This window comes from Eubalaena glacialis, chromosome 6 (assembly GCF_028564815.1).
Source record: "Eubalaena glacialis isolate mEubGla1 chromosome 6, mEubGla1.1.hap2.+ XY, whole genome shotgun sequence".
Lineage (NCBI taxonomy): Eukaryota > Metazoa > Chordata > Mammalia > Artiodactyla > Balaenidae > Eubalaena > Eubalaena glacialis.
Genome location: NC_083721.1, coordinates 16,147,669 through 16,164,631, shown reverse-complemented (window position 1 = coordinate 16,164,631; position 16,963 = coordinate 16,147,669). Strand labels below are relative to the sequence as shown.

At 37.1% G+C, this 16,963-nt stretch overlaps 1 protein-coding gene across 5 annotated transcripts in view; it reads left to right on the top strand.

The window, feature by feature from the left end:
• USP16 (ubiquitin specific peptidase 16) overlaps positions 1 to 16,963 on the top strand; it is a 34,936-nt gene that overhangs the window by 8,975 nt on the left and 8,998 nt on the right. For 3 of the 5 annotated variants that reach the window (XM_061194003.1, XM_061194001.1, XM_061194005.1), the window contains 9 exons: positions 704 to 807; positions 1,708 to 1,895; positions 2,459 to 2,554; positions 10,812 to 10,942; positions 11,256 to 11,343; positions 12,381 to 12,459; positions 13,927 to 14,018; positions 14,375 to 14,431; positions 15,351 to 15,527. In XM_061194003.1, coding sequence (XP_061049986.1) covers positions 704 to 807; positions 1,708 to 1,895; positions 2,459 to 2,554; positions 10,812 to 10,942; positions 11,256 to 11,343; positions 12,381 to 12,459; positions 13,927 to 14,018; positions 14,375 to 14,431; positions 15,351 to 15,527 — 1,012 coding nt within the window. The remainder of the gene's footprint in view (positions 1 to 703; positions 808 to 1,707; positions 1,896 to 2,458; positions 2,555 to 10,811; positions 10,943 to 11,255; positions 11,344 to 12,380; positions 12,460 to 13,926; positions 14,019 to 14,374; positions 14,432 to 15,350; positions 15,528 to 16,963) is intronic. The other 2 variants (XM_061194004.1, XM_061194002.1) reach the window with 1 other exon arrangement.

The window sequence follows — 16,963 nt, the reverse complement described above, 5'->3', positions numbered from 1 at the left end:
AGCTCGGTGCTTTGTGACCACCTAGAGGTGTGGGATAGGGAGGGCGGGAGGGAGGGAGATGCAAGAGGGAAGAGATATGGGAACATATATATATGTATAACTGATTCACTTTGTTATAAAGCAGAAACTAACACACCATTGTAAAGCAATTATACTCCAATAAAGAGGTAAAAAAAAAAAAAAACTTAGAAAAAAGCATCAAAAAAAAAAAATTGGGACACTAAGAACAAATTCCAGATAAACTGAGAATATAGTAAATTTTGGCAATGAATTTGCATGAAAATGTCAGGCTGGTATTTCTTTTAACCTCATTAAAATAAAATTTTACATCTTTAAAAACCATTTACACAGCAGTGTTCACTGAACATTTGTCAGTTGTAAAATTTGTTAATTTTGATGATGTAGGTCTGTAATTTGAAATATTAGGAAAAACTTTCACTTTAATGTTATAAATAGCCATTTCAGTAAAATGTTTGGAGTATTTTCACAGTATTTATATGTAGCTATAATTCAGGCTAACCTTATTTAACAGTAAACCAGAGTTAATATGTATAGTCTCCTTCAAAACATAGAATTTTCATTTTCAGTTTCTTTAGTAGAATAATTTGAGGGTTACACACTTTGGGTTCCATGAATTAAAACTAGTGCCCTTTTGTGGTTGTCAGTTTGTTGCTTTTCTTCTCTGGGATCTTTTGGGACACAGGTGTTACCTATGTGATGATGAGGTCCAGTATTGTAATTCAAACCGATTGGGTCAGGTGGTTGATTATGTTAGAAAACAAGCCGGTATCACAGCTCCAAAATCAGGTAAAATCATTTGTTTCTTAATATATACTGTAATGTTGATTTATATAATCTGCTGATATTTAGTTTAACATACCGTAGCATTACGTATAGCTGAATAACATTACGATTGATTTCAAACTATTTTTTGGTTAAGAATGTAAAACAGTGAGAATATAGATAATTATAAGGAGTTAGAACTAGAAGGGAATCTGAGAAATAATATAGTCAAATGTGATGCAGAGTCTGGACTAAGTAATGGGCAGTAACACCCTATTCCCATACCCTGGCACAGGGGCTTAAGGGAGACCTGCCTTATAATGAATTTATTTTGTTACATTTGTTTGGATGATGTGAAAGTAAAGTGCCTGTAACTCCTTCAAAAGGCCAGATACTTCTCAGGTTTTTTCATACATAATTAAATTAATTGGGTTGGCTTTCATCATTTACTTTAAAAGCTTGTTTAGATTTTTACAGTCACAGTGGTATCTTTTGCCGAGCCAGAATTGTTTGTTCCTAACTTCAGGATTGGTTTTTGACCCTCAGACTTCATTTAAAAATTTATTTCATGTCCACATTCTTTATTTGATTGCTTTATACTCTGATTTCACAGGGTAAGATATGCTCATTTGTAGAAAACATTTGTGCATTTAAAAGGGATTTATATTGAAGCATATACTGTTTGGTTTCATTTGTCAAAGTAATGCTTACATCGGTTCTGAATATTTTTTGTTTATTGGTTTTTCTCTCTTGATGGTAATTTACTTATATTTGTAAGAAAACATTTAAAATCAAACAGGTGGCAAATCATGTTATTAGGTAAAATTCACAAATTCTGGTCCCCAGTATAACTTTGCATTTGGTATGGCTGTTATACATTTTGCTATTAAGTCTTTTCTTCTTCTTCTTTTTTTTTTTTTAAAGCAGCAAAAGATAGTGGTAATATTGAACTTGAAAATAAAAAACTAGAAAAGGAGAGTAAAAATGAGCAAGAGAGAGAAAAAAAGGAAAACGTGGCTAAAGAAAATCCTTCCATGAATTCTGCTTCCCAAATAACTGTGAAAGGACTCAGTAATTTGGGAAATACATGTTTCTTCAATGCAGTTATGCAGGTGCCAATATTAATTTTTCCCCCTTTAAGGAAATCTAGTGTTTTCCTCGTAGGGTGTTTTTGCATATTTGCTACTTGTAGTCTTGAGCTTTTCCCTTGTAAGTAGTTTATTTCTGTGTTTTCAAAAAAAAACTCAAGTGAATGTTTACTTTGCATGACAGTAAAACACTGTGCTAAGCACTGGGGTGCAATAGGGCTCAAAACAAACATGGCCCTTGCCCTCAAAGAACTTTCACTTGGGTGGGGGAAACAGGAGAACCAAGTACAGAAACAAACACCTAGTTACACGTAGTGGTAAGTAGTGGTGGTGGTAGGGTAGCTACTTCATATTGGGTGGTTGGGAGAATGACCTTCTGAGGTGATGAATCAGCTCAGAACTGAAGTATTTATGAACCAGTTAGAGTGGGGGGAAGAGCATGATGTTACTTTTTGTTTGACAGTCGAATAAAAGTTGCAGTGTTGATAGTGATTTTCTGTTTTGGTAGAATAGGCACTTAAAAAACATTTGAATGAATTGGTTTGCCTTTAAATAATTTTCCCTTTCTTTTCCATCCTACATTCCAGAATTTGTCACAAACACCCGTGCTTAGAGAACTACTAAAAGAAGTAAAAATGTCTGGAACAATTGTAAAAATTGAACCACCTGATTTGGCATTAACAGTACGTACTTTAAAATTTTCTTTCATTCAGTACTTTTCCTCTCTGAATAGCAGCATTTTAAATTATTTTTAAGAATTGATGCTCATTTTCACCTCTTTTGTTTATTTTGTTTTAAGCTACCAAGTTAAGGATTTCCAGGCTAATGGAAATTTATAAGGGGCCTTTGCATTTATTTGCTCTGTGTATGCCATGTACTGCTGTGCTGAGTGTTTGGCTTTCTTCTTGGGAATGCTGTTGATGTTTGTGAAGCCCTAGGCATGCATTCTTATTTTTAACATCTTTTCAGGTGACTTAAATGCTATAGAGCCAAATGAATTTTACCTTATCCATTTTTATTATTTACATTTTGCTTTGGCTCTTTCAGTTCCTAGGTAGTAAGTTCCTGATAATCTAAAACAGTAGAACTGAATTCTTTATCAAAGTCTGTGACCAGAAGCCTTCTCCATCTTTTTTTTTTTTTTTTTTTTTTTTTTAAAACATCTTTATTGAAGTATAATTGCTTTACAATGGTGTGCTAGCTTCTGCTTTACAACAAAGTGAATCAGTTACATATATACATATGTTGCCATATCTCTTCCCTCTTGCATCTCCCTCCCTCCCACCCTCCCTATCCCACCCCTCTAGGTGGTCACAAAGCACCGAGCTGATCTCCCTGTGCTATGCGGCTGCTTCCCACTAGTTATCTATTTTACATTTGGTAGTGTATATATGTCCATGACACTCTCTCACCCTGTCACATCTCACCCCTCCCCCTCCCCATATCCTCAAGTCCATTCTCTAGTAGGTCTGTGTCTTTATTCCCATCTTGCCACTAGGTTCTTCATGACCTCTTTTTTTTTTTTTTTTTCCTTAGATTCCATATATATGTGTTAGCATACTGTATTTGTTTTTCTCTTTCTGACTTACTTCACTCTGTATGACAGACTCTAACTCCATCCACCTCATTACAAACACCTCCATTTCATTTCTTTTTATGGCTGAGTAATATTCCATTGTATATATGTGCCACATCTTCTTTATCCATTCATCCGATGATGGACACCTAGGTTGCTTCCATGTCCTGGCTATTGTAAACAGAGCTGCAATGAATATTTTGGTACATGACTCTTTCTGAATTATGGTTTTCTCAGGGTATATGCCCAGTAGTGGGATTGCTGGGTCATATGGTAGTTCTATTTTTAGTTTTTTAAGGAACCTCCATACTGTTCTCCATAGTGGCTGTATCAATTTACATTCCCACCAACAGTGCAAGAGTGTTCCCTTTTCTCCACACCCTCTCCAGCATTTATTGTTTCTAGATTTTTTGATGATGGCCATTCTGACCGGTGTGAGATGATACCTCATTGTAGTTTTGATTTGCATTTCTCTAATGATTAATGATGTTGAGCATTCTTTCATGTGTCTGTTGGCAATCTGTATATCTTCTTTGGAGAAATGTCTATTTAGGTCTTCTGCCCATTTTTGGATTGGGTTGTTTGTTTTTTTGTTATTGAGCTGCATGAGCTGCTTGTAAATCTTGGAGATTAATCCTTTGTCCGTTGCTTCATTTGCAAATATTTTCTCCCATTCTGAGGGTTGTCTTTTGGTCTTGTTTATGGTTTCCTTTGCTGTGCAAAAGCTTTTAAGTTTCATTAGGTCCCATTTGTTTATTTGTGTTTTTATTTCCATTTCTCTAGGACCTGGGTCAAAAAGGATCTTGCTGTGACTTATGTCATACAGTGTTCTGCCTATGTTTTCCTCTAAGAGTTTGATAGTGTCTGGCCTTACACTTAGGTCTTTAATCCATTTTGAGTTTATTTTTGTGTATGGTGTTAGGGAGTGTTCTAATTTCATACTTTTACATGTACCTGTCCAATTTTCCCAGCACCACTTATTGAAGAGGCTGTCTTTTCTCCACTGTATATGCTTGCCTCCTTTATCAAAGATAAGGTGACCATATGTGCGTGGGCTTATCTCTGGGCTTTCTATCCTGTTCCATTGATCTATATTTCTGTTTTTGTGCCAGTACCAAACTGTCTTGATTACTGTAGCTTTGTAATATCGTCTGAAGTCAGGGAGCCTGATTCCTCCAGCTCCATTTTTCGTTCTCAAGATTGCTTTGGCTATTCGGGGTCTTTTGTGTTTCCATACAAATTGTGAAATTTTTTGTTCTAGTTCTGTGAAAAATGCCAGTGGTAGTTTGATAGGGATTGCATTGAATCTGTAGATTGCTTTGGGTAGCAGAGTCATTTTCACAATGTTGATTCTTCCAATCCAAGAACATGGTATATCTCTCCATCTATTTGTATCATCTTTAATTTCTTTCACCAGTGTCCTATAATTTTCTGCATACAGGTCTTTTGTCTCCTTAGGTAGGTTTATTCCTAGGTATTTTATTCTTTTTGTTGCAATGGTAAACGGGAGTGTTTTCTTAATTTCACTTTCAGATTTTTCATCATTAGTATACAGGAATGCAAGAGATTTCTGTGCATTAATTTTGTATCCTGCTACTTTACCAAATTCATTGATTAGCTCTAGTAGTTTTCTGGTAGCATCTTTTGGATTCTCTATGTATAGTATCATGTCATCTGCAAACAGTGACAGCTTTACTTCTTCTTTTCCGATTTGGATTCCTTTTATTTCTTTTTCGTCTCTGATTGCTGTGGCTAACACTTCCAAAACTATGTTGAATAATAGTGGTGAGAGTGGGCAACCTTGTCTTGTTCCTGATCTTAGTGGAAATGGTTTCAGTTTTTCACCATTGAGGACAATGTTGGCTGTGGGTTTGTCATATACGGCCTTTATTATGTTGAGGAAAGTTCCCTCTATGCCTACTTTCTGCAGGACTTTTATCATAAATGGGTGTTGAATTTTGTCGAAAGCTTTCTCTGCATCTATTGAGATGATCATATGGTTTTTCTCCTTCAATTTGTTAATATGATGTATCACGTTGATTGATTTGCGTACATTGAAGAATCCTTGCATTCCTGGAATAAACCCCACTTGATCATGGTGTATGATCCTTTTAATGTGCTGTTGGATTCTGTTTGCTAGTATTTTGTTGAGGATTTTTGCATCTATGTTCATCAGTGATATTGGCCTGTAGTTTTCTTTCTTTGTGACATCTTTGCCTGGTTTTGGTATCAGGGTGATGGTGGCCTCGTAGAATGAGTTGGGGAGTGTTCCTCCCTCTGCAATATTTTGGAAGAGTTTGAGAAGGATAGGTGTTAGCTCTTCTCTAAATGTTTGATAGAATTCGCCTGTGAAGCCATCTGGTCCTGGGCTTTTGTGTGTTGGAAGATTTTTAATCACAGTTTCAATTTCAGTGCTTGTGATTAGTCTGTTCATATTTTCTATTTCTTCCTGGTTCAGTCTCGGCAGGTTGTGCATTTCTAAGAATCTGTCCATTTCTTCCAGGTTGTCCATTTTATTAGCATAGAGTTGCTTGTAGTAATCTCTCATGATCGTTTGTATTTCTGCAGTGTCAGTGGTTACTTCTCCTTTTTCATTTCTAATTCTATTAATTTGAGTCTTCTCCTTTTTTCTCTTGATGAGTCTGGCTAATGGTTTATCAATTTTGTTTATCTTCTCAAAGAACCAGCTTTTAGTTTCATTGATTTTTGCTATTGTTTCCTTCATTTCTTTTTCATTTATTTCTGATCTGATCTTTATGATTTCTTTCCTTCTGCTAGCTTTGGGGTTTTTTTGTTCTTCTTTCTCTAATTGCTTTAGGTGCAAGGTTAGGTTGTTTATTCGAGATGTTTCCTGTTTCTTGAGGTAGGCTTGTATTGCTATAAACTTCCCTCTTAGAACTGCTTTTGCTGCATCCCATAGGTTTTGGATCGTCGTGTCTCCATTGTCATTTGTTTCTAGGTATTTTTTGATTTCCCCTTTGATTTCTTCAGTGATCACTTCGTTATTAAGTAGTGTATTGTGTAGCCTCCATGTGTTTGTATTTTTTACAGATCTTTTCCTGTAATTGATATCTAGTCTCATAGCGTTGTGGTTGGAAAAGATACTTGATACGATTTCAATTTTTTTAAATTTACCAAGGCTTGATTTGTGACCCAAGATATGATCTATCCTGGAGAATGTTCCATGAGCACTTGAGAAAAATGTGTATTCTGTTGTTTTTGGGTGGAATGTCCTATAAATATCAATTAAGTCCATCTTGTTTAATGTATCATTTAAAGCTTGTGTTTCCTTATTTATTTTCATTTTGGATGATCTGTCCATTGGTGAAAGTGGGGTGTTAAAGTCCCCTACTATGATTGTGTTACTGTCGATTTCCCCTTTTATGGCTGTTAGTATTTGCCTTATGTATTGAGGTGCTCCTATGTTGGGTGCATAAATATTTACAATTGTTATACCTTCCTCTTGGATCGATCCCTTGATCATTATATAGTGTCCGTCTTTGTCTCTTGTAATTGTCTTTATTTTAAAGTCTATTTTGTCTGATATGAGAATTGCTACTCCAGCTTTCTTTTGATTTCCATTTGCATGGAATATCTTTTTCCATCCCCTCACTTTCAGTCTGTATGTGTCTCTAGGTCTGAAGTGGGTCTCTTGTAGACAGCATATATATGGGTCTTGTTTTTGTATCCATTCAGCCAGTCTGTGTCTTTTGGTGGGAGCATTTAATCCATTTACATTTAAGGTAATTATCGATATGTATGTTCCTATTCCCATTTTCTTAAATGTTTTGGGTTTGTTTTTGTAGGTGTTTTCCTTCTCTTGTGTTTCTTGCCTAGAGAAGTTCCTTTAGCATTTGTTGTAAAGCTGGTTTGGTGGTGCTGAACTCTCTCAGCTTTTGCTTGTCTGTAAAGGTTTTAATTTCTCCATCAAATCTGAATGAGATCCTTGCTGGGTAGAGTAATCTTGGTTGTAGGTTTTTCTCCTTCATCACTTTAAGTATATCCTGCCACTCCCTTCTGGCTTGCAGCGTTTCTGCTGAAAGATCAGCTGTTAACCTTATGGGGATGCCCTTGTGTGTTATCTGTTGTTTTTCCCTTGCTGCTTTTAATATGTTTTCTTTATATTTAATTTTTGATAGTTTGATTAATATGTGTCTTGGTGTGTTTCTCCTTGGATTTATCCTGTATGGGACTCTCTGTGCTTCCAGGACTTGATTAACTATTTCCTTTCCCATATTAGGGAAGTTTTCAACTATAATCTCTTCAAATATTTTCTCAGTCCCTTTCTTTTTCTCTTCTTCTTCTGGGACCCCTATAATTCGAATGTTGGTGCGTTTAATGTTGTCCCAGAGGTCTCTGAGACTGTCCTCAGTTCTTTTCATTCTTTTTTCTTTATTCTGCTCTGCAGTAGTTATTTCCACCATTTTATCTTCCAGGTCACTTATCCGTTCTTCTGCCTCAGTTATTCTGCTATTGATCCCATTTAGAGTATTTTTAATTTCATTTATTGTGCTTGTCATCGTTGCTTGGTTCCTCTTTAGTTCTTCTACGTCCTTGTTAAATGTTTCTTGCATTTTGTCTATTCTATTTCCAAGACTTTGGATCATCCTTACTATCATTATTCTGAATTCTTTTTCAGGTAGACTACCTATTTCCTCTTCATTTGTTAGGTCTGGTGTGTTTTGACCCTGCTCCTTCATCTGCTGTGTGTTTTTCTGTCTTCTCATTTTGCTTATCTTACTGTGTTTGGGGTCTCCTTTTCACAGGCTGCAGGTTCGTAGTTCCCGTTGTTTTTGGTATCTGTCCCCAGTGGCTAAGGTTGGTTCAGTGGGTTGTGTAGGTTTCCTGGTGGAGGGAACTAGTGCCTGTGTTCTGGTGGATGAGGCTGGATGTTGTCTTTCTGGTGGGTTCGTCCACGTCTGGTGGTGTGTTTTGGGGTGTCTGTGGCCTTATTATGATTTTAGGCAGCCTCTCTGTTAATGGATGGGGCTGTGTTCCTCTCTTGCTAGTTGTTTGGCATAGGGTGTCCAGCACTGTAGCTTGCTGGTCGTTGAGTGAAGCTGGGTCTTGATGTTGAGATGGAGATCTGTGAGAGATTTTCGCCGTTTGGTATTACGTGGAGCTGGGAGGTCTCTTGTGGACCAGTGTCCTGAAGTTGGCTCTCCCACCTCAGAGGCACAGCCCTGATGCCTGGCTGGAGCACCAAGAGCCTTTCATCCACACGGCTCAGAATAAAAGGGAGAAAAAATGGAAAGAAAGAAAAAAAGAGGATAAAATAAAATAAAATAAAGCTATTATAATAAAAAATAAGAAAAAAATTATTAAGAGTAAATTTATTAAGAAAAAAAAATTTTTTTAAATTTTTTAAAAATAGATTTATTAATTTTTTATACTAAAAATAAGAAAAAAATTATTTAGAAAAAATTTATTAAGAAAAATTTTTTAATTTTTTAAAATAAAAAATATGAAAAAACTTATTAAAAATTTTTTTTTAAAAATAGAAAATAAGGAAAAAATTATTAAGAAAACATTTATTAGGGAAAAAAAAAATTTTTAAGCCAAAAAAAAAAAAAAAAAAAAAACGGACGGACCTAACCCTAGGACTAACGGTGAGAGCAAAGCTATACAGACAAAATCTCACCCAGAAGCATACACATCTACACTCACAAAAAAAAGGAAAAGGGGAAAAGTTAATATATCCTGCTCCCAAAGTCCATCTCCTAAATTTGGGATGATTCGTTGTCTATTCAGGTATTCAACAGATGCAGGCACATCAAGTTGTTTGTGGAGCTTTAATCCGCTGCTTCTGAGGCTGCTGGGAGAGAGTTCCCTTTCTCTTCTTTGTTCGTACAGCTCCCGGGGTTCAGCTTTGGATTTGGACCCGCCTCTGCATGTAGGTCCCCTGAGGGCGTCTGTTCCCCGCCCAGACAGAACGGGGTTAAAGGAGCAGCTGATTCGGGGGCTCTGGCTCAGTCAGGCCAGGGGGAGGGAGCGGTACGGAGGAGGCGGGGCGAGCCTGCGGCGGCAGAAGCCGGCGTGACGTTGCAGCAGCCTGAGGCGCGCCGTGCGCTCTCCCGGGGAAGTTGTCCCCGGATTACGGGAGCCTGGCCGTGGCGGGCTGCACAGGCTCCCAGGAGGGGCGGTGTGGAGAATGACCTGTGCTCGCCCACAGGCTGTTTGGTGGCGGCAGCAGCAGCCTTAGCGTCTCATGCCCGTCTCTGGGGCCCGCGCTGATAGCCGCGGCTCGCGCCCGTCTCTGGAGTTCGCCTAAGTGGCGCTCTGAATCCCCTCTCCTTGCACGCCGCGAAACAAAGAGGCAAGAAAAAGTCTCCTGCCTCTTCGGCAGCTGCAGACTTTTTCTCGTGCACCCTCCCGGCTAGTTGTGGTGCGCTAGACCCTTCAGGCTGTGTTCACGCAGCCAACCCCAGTCCCCTCCCTGGGATCCGACCGAAGCCCGCGCCTCAGCTCCCAGCCCCCGCCCGCCCCGGCGGGTGAGCAGACAAGCCTCTCGGGCTGGTGAGTGCTGCTCGGCGCCGAGCCTCTGTGCGGGAATCTCTCCGTTTTTCCCTCTGCGTCCCTGTTGCTGTGGGATCCGCGCTGATAGCCGCGGCTCGCGCCCGTCTCTGGAGCTCGTTTAGGCGGCGCTCTGAATCCCCTCTCCTTGCGCGCCGCGAAACAAAGAGGCAAGAAAAATTCTCTTGCCTCTTTGGCAGCTGCAGTCTTTTTCCCGGACTCCCTCCCGGCTAGCACCGAAGCCCGAGCCCCAGCTCCCAGGCCCCGCCCGCCCCGGCGGCTGAGCAGACAAGCCTCTCGGGCTGGTGAGTGCTGGTCGGCACCGCTCCTCTGTGCGGGAATCTCCGCTTTGCCCTCCGCACCAATGTGGCTGCGCTCTCCTCCGTGGCTCCGAAGCTTCCCCCCTCTGCTACCCGCAGTCTCTGCCCACGAAGGGGCTTCCTAGTGTGTGGAAACCTTTCCTCCTTCACAGCTCCCTCCCACTGGTGCAGGTCCCGTCCCTATTCTTTTGTCTCTGTTATTTCTTTTTTCTTTTGCCCTACCCAAGTACGTGGGGATTTTCTTGCCTTTTGGGAGGTCTGACGTCTTCTGCCAGCGTTCAGTGGGTGTTCTGTAGGAGCAGTTCCACGTGTAGATGTATTTCTCATGTATCTGTGGGGAGGAAGGTGATCTCCGCGTCTTACTCTTCCGCCATCTTGCCCCTCCCTCTCCATCTTTTGATGTACATTTTGAGAATTTAATTGGGACAGCTCTGTCAGGAACATAGGAATATAGGTTGACTAGTTACATTTTGATAAAATAAATGATTCCAAAATTTGACTGAAGAAAGTAATTTTTATTCCCATATTCAGGAACCCTTAGAAATAAACCTTGAGCCTCCAGGCCCTCTTACTTTAGCCATGAGCCAGTTTCTTAATGAGATGCAAGAGACCAAAAAGGGAATCGTGACACCTAGAGAACTCTTTTCTCAGGTCTGTAAAAAGTGAGTATCTGTTTTGATTGTGCTTTCAGTGCATCAGTAGGATGCTGGGAAATAATATGAAAAAATTATTAGCTTTAGAGTTAATTCAGTAGATATATTAAAGCATGGTTTATTTCATTTGGATTAAAAAATATGTACTTTGTATGAAAATTAAATCTACTAAGGATGTTGTTGGACTAAACACATTTTTGAGAAACTAGAACACTCCAAGATTTGGGATATGATCCTGAGATTTTATAAAAAATAGTTTCATTTTAGTAGACTCACCATTGGTTTTCTTTTTTCTTTCTTTTTCTTTTTCTCTTTTCTGTAGAGCAGTGCGATTTAAAGGCTATCAGCAGCAAGACAGCCAGGAGCTGCTTCGCTATTTATTGGATGGAATGAGAGCAGAAGAACATCAAGTTAGCATATTTTGACCAGTGTATTTTATAATCTGATCTTCATTAACTTCTTTGTCATTTGATGTCTTAAGAGTTATTAGAGCAGTTGAGGCCATTATATTAAAAAAATTTTTTTCTTCACCAGCCTTTTCTAATATACTTTAATTATTAGAATGAATGAAGGGAATTAGAAATGAGTCTCCTTTTCATAATGCTCTACTTTGCTTGATGTTTACAGCGTTATTGTTCTTTAAGGGTTCTATTGTACTAGCCTATACCAGGAGAGCTATAAGGTACTGGAAAATGTGTCTCCCCCAAACGATTCCCAGTTGCAGCGCACCCTTAACTCTTAATTCTGAGTGTGATTTAACACTACTTTTTGAATCTAGGAAGTATTTTTATTTTGTAAGAGTCAGGGAACATTTGTTGTATTTTAAATTTTTTGTTAATTACCAGGATGTAAAGTAATTTGGGGGATGTGGATATAATTAATAATAGTAATAACACAGTGATAACAACTAATATTTATGTTGCTCTTATTTTTTGTCAAGCACTGTTCTCAGTATTTTGTAAGCATTACCTTACTCAATCATCACAGCCATTCTGTGCGTCATTTTCTCACTTCATAGATTATGAAACTAGGCTATAGAGAAGTTCAGTGCCTGGTTCAAGGTCATCCAGTAGTGATGGAACTGGGCCTTGAGCACTGGAGTTTGTCCCTGTAGCTCTCATTATCCACTCTGCTTCTAGGACATGGTATTTCAGTGGTCTTTTCAGAGGAGGTGGGCATGTTCTGAAAAGCTTTGGTTTGAGTAGGTTAAAATCTTGAAATGATAAGATGGTGCCTTTGCTCAGGGGTTAGTGATTGTTTTTTTAAGTATAATTCTTTTTAGCTCCTGGAATTAATTTTGAAAATGTGATTTTAGAAATATTAATTTTTATTCAGTAAGTTTGGGGAGCTAATTAATTCTTGATCACTTTCTTGACTTGATTACATACTTTTTAAGGAAAATAACTATAAAATTTAATGGTATATATATCTATTTTATTACTTTTAGAGAGTGAGTAAAGGAATTCTTAAAGCATTTGGTAATTCTACTGAAAAATTGGATGAAGAACTAAAAACTAAAGTTAAAGGTAATGTCTGAATTTTTGAACTAAAGCACTATAGTTGAACTCCTCTGTACTTTAGGACAAGATTGCTAGCACATGTATTTCAAATCCACAGTTATTAATAATTTATATTATTTATATTATTATCCACAGTTATTATAATTTCTCTTTATCTTCGTTGATTTAAAACAATTATTCAATACTCCAAAGGTAAATACTTTAGAAAAATTTAACTTCCGGTGTATTCTTTTTATGCAATATTATGGTGAAATTTATAAACATAGAGCTAAGATGACATCACAATTTTATTTTTCAAAAAGTTAGACTTTATTTATTTATTTATTTGGCCACGCCACACGGCTTGTGGGATCTTAGTCGGAACGGCTAGTTCTCCGACTAGGGATTGAACCCGGGCCCCGGCAGCGAAAGCGCCTCATCCTAACCACTGGACCACCAGGGAATTCCCTCAAAAGCTTAGACTTTAATTAGCAGTGATTGTCTTTGAGAGTTGTCAGCTGGTTTATTAATCATGGAGACAACTTTATTCTTATTATGTGACATTTAAAGATTTAGAAAAGGTCTGTCCAGTAGAACTTCCTGTGATGACGGAGCGCTTCCGTCTGCTGTCCGATACAGTAGCCACATGTGGCTACTGAACCCTTGAAATGTGACTGGTGCAACTAAGGAGCTAAATTTTATTTTCATTTAATTTTAACTAATTTAAATTTAAGCGGCCCCAGTGACTAGCAACTACTGTATTGTAAAGCACAGTTCAGAGTCAACACATAGCAACTGTTTACCTCCTTGGTGCCCTTGGTGCTGGCCTGGCCAGCAACAGAGAGAGAATCAAGCCTGTTCGCACTGTCTGTCATGAAATGTGTTTCTGTATAAATGACACCTGTCATTTGAATAAGGCCTACACATTTCATGTAATTAGAAAGTTGGACTACTAGGTAGTAAAATTATGTCACCTTATGCTAAACTTAGCAAGGTTATTTCTGGGAACATAGAAAAATAAAAGGAGGATTTTGTCTGAAATACTCTCCTGAGGGCTTTTTGTTTTTGTTTTAAGTGGAGTTCACAAAGCAAGTTACTCCCAAACTTGCTGCCAGTGTTAGAATGTTAGAGCTAGAAGCAAGCTAAAATAGCATTCTGTCTATATGTCCATCTGCTTGTTTTACTAGGTAAGATACTGATATGCAGAAAGTCTCACTGACTCGCAAAATTTATTTTCCACTGCCTAGATCTTGGATAAGAACTTTTTTTTTCTTTTTCACAAGATGTGGTTATGCTAAAATGTGTTATGCTTAGAAGTGGAGTATACGCTGCTGACTAGCATAAAAATAAAATTGTGGTAATTATGAATAGAGAAAAACAAGTCAGTAGGATAGGAAATTAAAATTAAATTTTAGGGTTAGATAGGTAAGTAAGTAGTTTTGATTTATTTCATTAATTATATAAGGATAATTGATAGACTTTTTCCCCTTATAGATTATGAAAAGAAAAAATCAGTACCAAGTTTTGTGGACCGAGTATTTGGTGGTGAACTAACTAGTACAATCATGTGTGATGAGTGCAGAACTGTAAGTAGATGTAGTGCAGACTGGATTTATGCGTTAATATTAATAGTGTACAGTTTATCAATTGTTTCTTTCAAAAACAGAAATGTCTAGTTAGTTTTATAAGATACTCTTTTTGAACTGTCCAAGTATGCATAGTTTTTTGCTGGAACTATGAGCACTCCTTATATCAAGAAGAAGTTATTTAATATTTTAATTGATTTCCCCTAACCCAGAGTCCTCAACACTGTGTAATTTTTCATTTCATTTTCCTAAGCCTTTATTTTAAAATTTAGCACCCCCACCCCCAGGATTTTACTATACAATGTTTAAAGTGAATCTTTTCCTCCTTTTTACGTTTTCTTTTTTGGTTGGTTAAGGTCTCCTTGGTTCATGAATCGTTCCTTGATTTGTCTCTACCGGTTTTAGATGATCAGGTAAGACTATTGCATTTATTTTATTTAAGTAGATTTTTTTCTTTCCTGTGCTAGATTTATGGGGGAGGGCTTGCTACCTTTTCCAAGCTGTACATTACTAGGCCAAGCATGGAGAAATTTTTCTTAGTGTGTATGAGACAGAAGAATTTTAAAGATTTGAAAAGAGAATGGGATAAATATATATATATTTTTAAAGAGTGTGTCTAGAATTATTTATAGATAATTAACTTGATTAGTTTACATATCGGGAAATATTTACTTCATATAAATTACTATTTATTTTCATTATTTAAGATTAACCACAAATCCCTTACAGACTTAAGTTTATAAATGTTAAGAGAGTATCTCAGTTTTAAGCCATATTAATTTAGTTCCTATCAAGTAGTCATAGGAAAAAGAGAACATATTATGAGTATTGGATAAATCATTATTCAACTTAATATGAATTGGGGGTCCCTTTAAATCACTGTTACTTAGTGATTAAAGTCTTACTAAACTTACTCTGTTTTTTCTTTCTTTAAAACTGTCATTTGCATGCAAAGAAAGAAAAGGATAAAAAGGAATACCTGTAGTGGGACATGTAAATCACTTACCAACAGAAAGTGCATTTAGAAATAGACGTAATTACAGCTTGATACAGCATGTGTCTAATACAACTCATTAAATTCCTTTCTATTACACTCATATGTTAAGTTGCCTTTTTTACTGTTTTATTTGTTTGTTTGCTTGTTTTCTCAGTATGTGAAGATTGCTTTCTGGTGTTTGAGATGAATGAATTTTGTCCTGGACATGTTTCCAAACATTGTGAAAAATAAATCTGGTGTAAAATAGGAGTAGAAAACTATTTAGGTAACATGAAATCTCTTCACCAACAATAGTAAAGTTTTATTTTTGGCCCATATTCTCTCCATATTTTAAGAGTGGTAAGAAAAGTATAAATGATAAAAATCTGAAAAAGACCATGGATGATGAAGATAAAGAAAGTGAGGAAGAAAAAGATAATGACAGTTATATAAAGGAGAGAAATGATATTCCTTCAGGAACAAGTAAGCACTTACAGAAAAAAGCAAAGAAGCAAGCCAAAAAGCAAGCCAAGGTGGGTAATTAGGAGGAAAACCATACTTTTCTCATTTTAATTTTTTGAACTATTGAGTTTAAAGTCTGAGTGACATTGGTAGACATGTCTGTTATTTTATATACAGCACTTTCATTGGGCAATTACAGAATTAGCTCATTTAGTATTCTCTGCAGTGAAGTTTCTCTGAGTATATGTGAAGAAAATGTGCTTTTTAAAAAAAATTCTGCATTACTTGTGACAACTTTAAAAAAACTTTAGTTCATTTTCAGTAATTTTTTGAGTTGCTAATACATTGACATTCAAAAATTTTTAAATATATAATATAAATGTGTACAATAAAAGTCTCCCTCCTTGTATGACATAGATACTACTTTCATTAGTTTCTTATGTATCCTCTAGGTTTTTTTGGAAAATATGATCAAGTACAATACAAATATGTAGTCTTGTTTTTCACGCCTTTTAAAAATTATGCACAGTGTTCTGGACCTTGCTTTTTGTCTGTTTCTACTTAGATTGTTGGAGATCTTTACATTTCAGGACACAAAGATTCCTTTTTTAACAGCTGTATGGTATTCTATTTTAGTAGTAAACATACTACTAAACATAGTATAATAGATGTACTATAGTTCATCTAACCATTTCTCTTTTGATTTAGGTGTACGAACACCTATAGTCTTTTGCTATGATGGCCAGTGCTGCTGTGCATCACCCTATACGTATGTCATCGATAGGGCACATTTTGAGAAGAGGGATTGTATTTGTGGTTTGATAAATTAATTGCCCTCCACAAAAGTTGTACCAATTTATATTCCCACCAGCAACATATGAGACGTGCTGTTTCTCCTTATCCTTGACAGCAGAGTATTATCAAACTTTTAGATTTCTGCCAGTCTGATAGATGGAAAATAGTATCTCAGTGCAGTTTTATTTTCCATTTATTTTAATGTAAGTGAAGTTAAGTATGTTTTTATGTTTAAGGGCTGTTTGTATGTCCTTTCCTTTGAAGTATTTGCTTATATCCTTTCCCCATTTTTCTTTCATGTGTACTATTTTTAACTGAAGCGTATCAGAAAATTTTTGTGTCCAGAGCCCTATGTGCTGCCCTTCAGCTTTCTGGTATTACGAATTAGCCTCACGGGGACTATCCTTTTAGTGACAACTCAAAATGCTAACCCCTTGAGTCTTTAGGGATTCCAGTAACATAAATCTGCATAAAATGCAACCCCCCCGCCCCGCACTTGGACATGGGCAGCAAATGGCAAAGAAGGTGATTTAAGTGGGTAGAGTATTTTATTGTCGTCTGTATATGTGGCTTGCTTGCTTCTCTAGTTTTGGGCCATTTGTTTCCTGGAATGTTTTCCTCCATCCCTCTGCCCATCCTTGAATTTTTGGTTTGTTTTTATACATCCTTGAGTTTTCAGTTTATTTTTATCTTTTAAGTGAAACCTTGATCT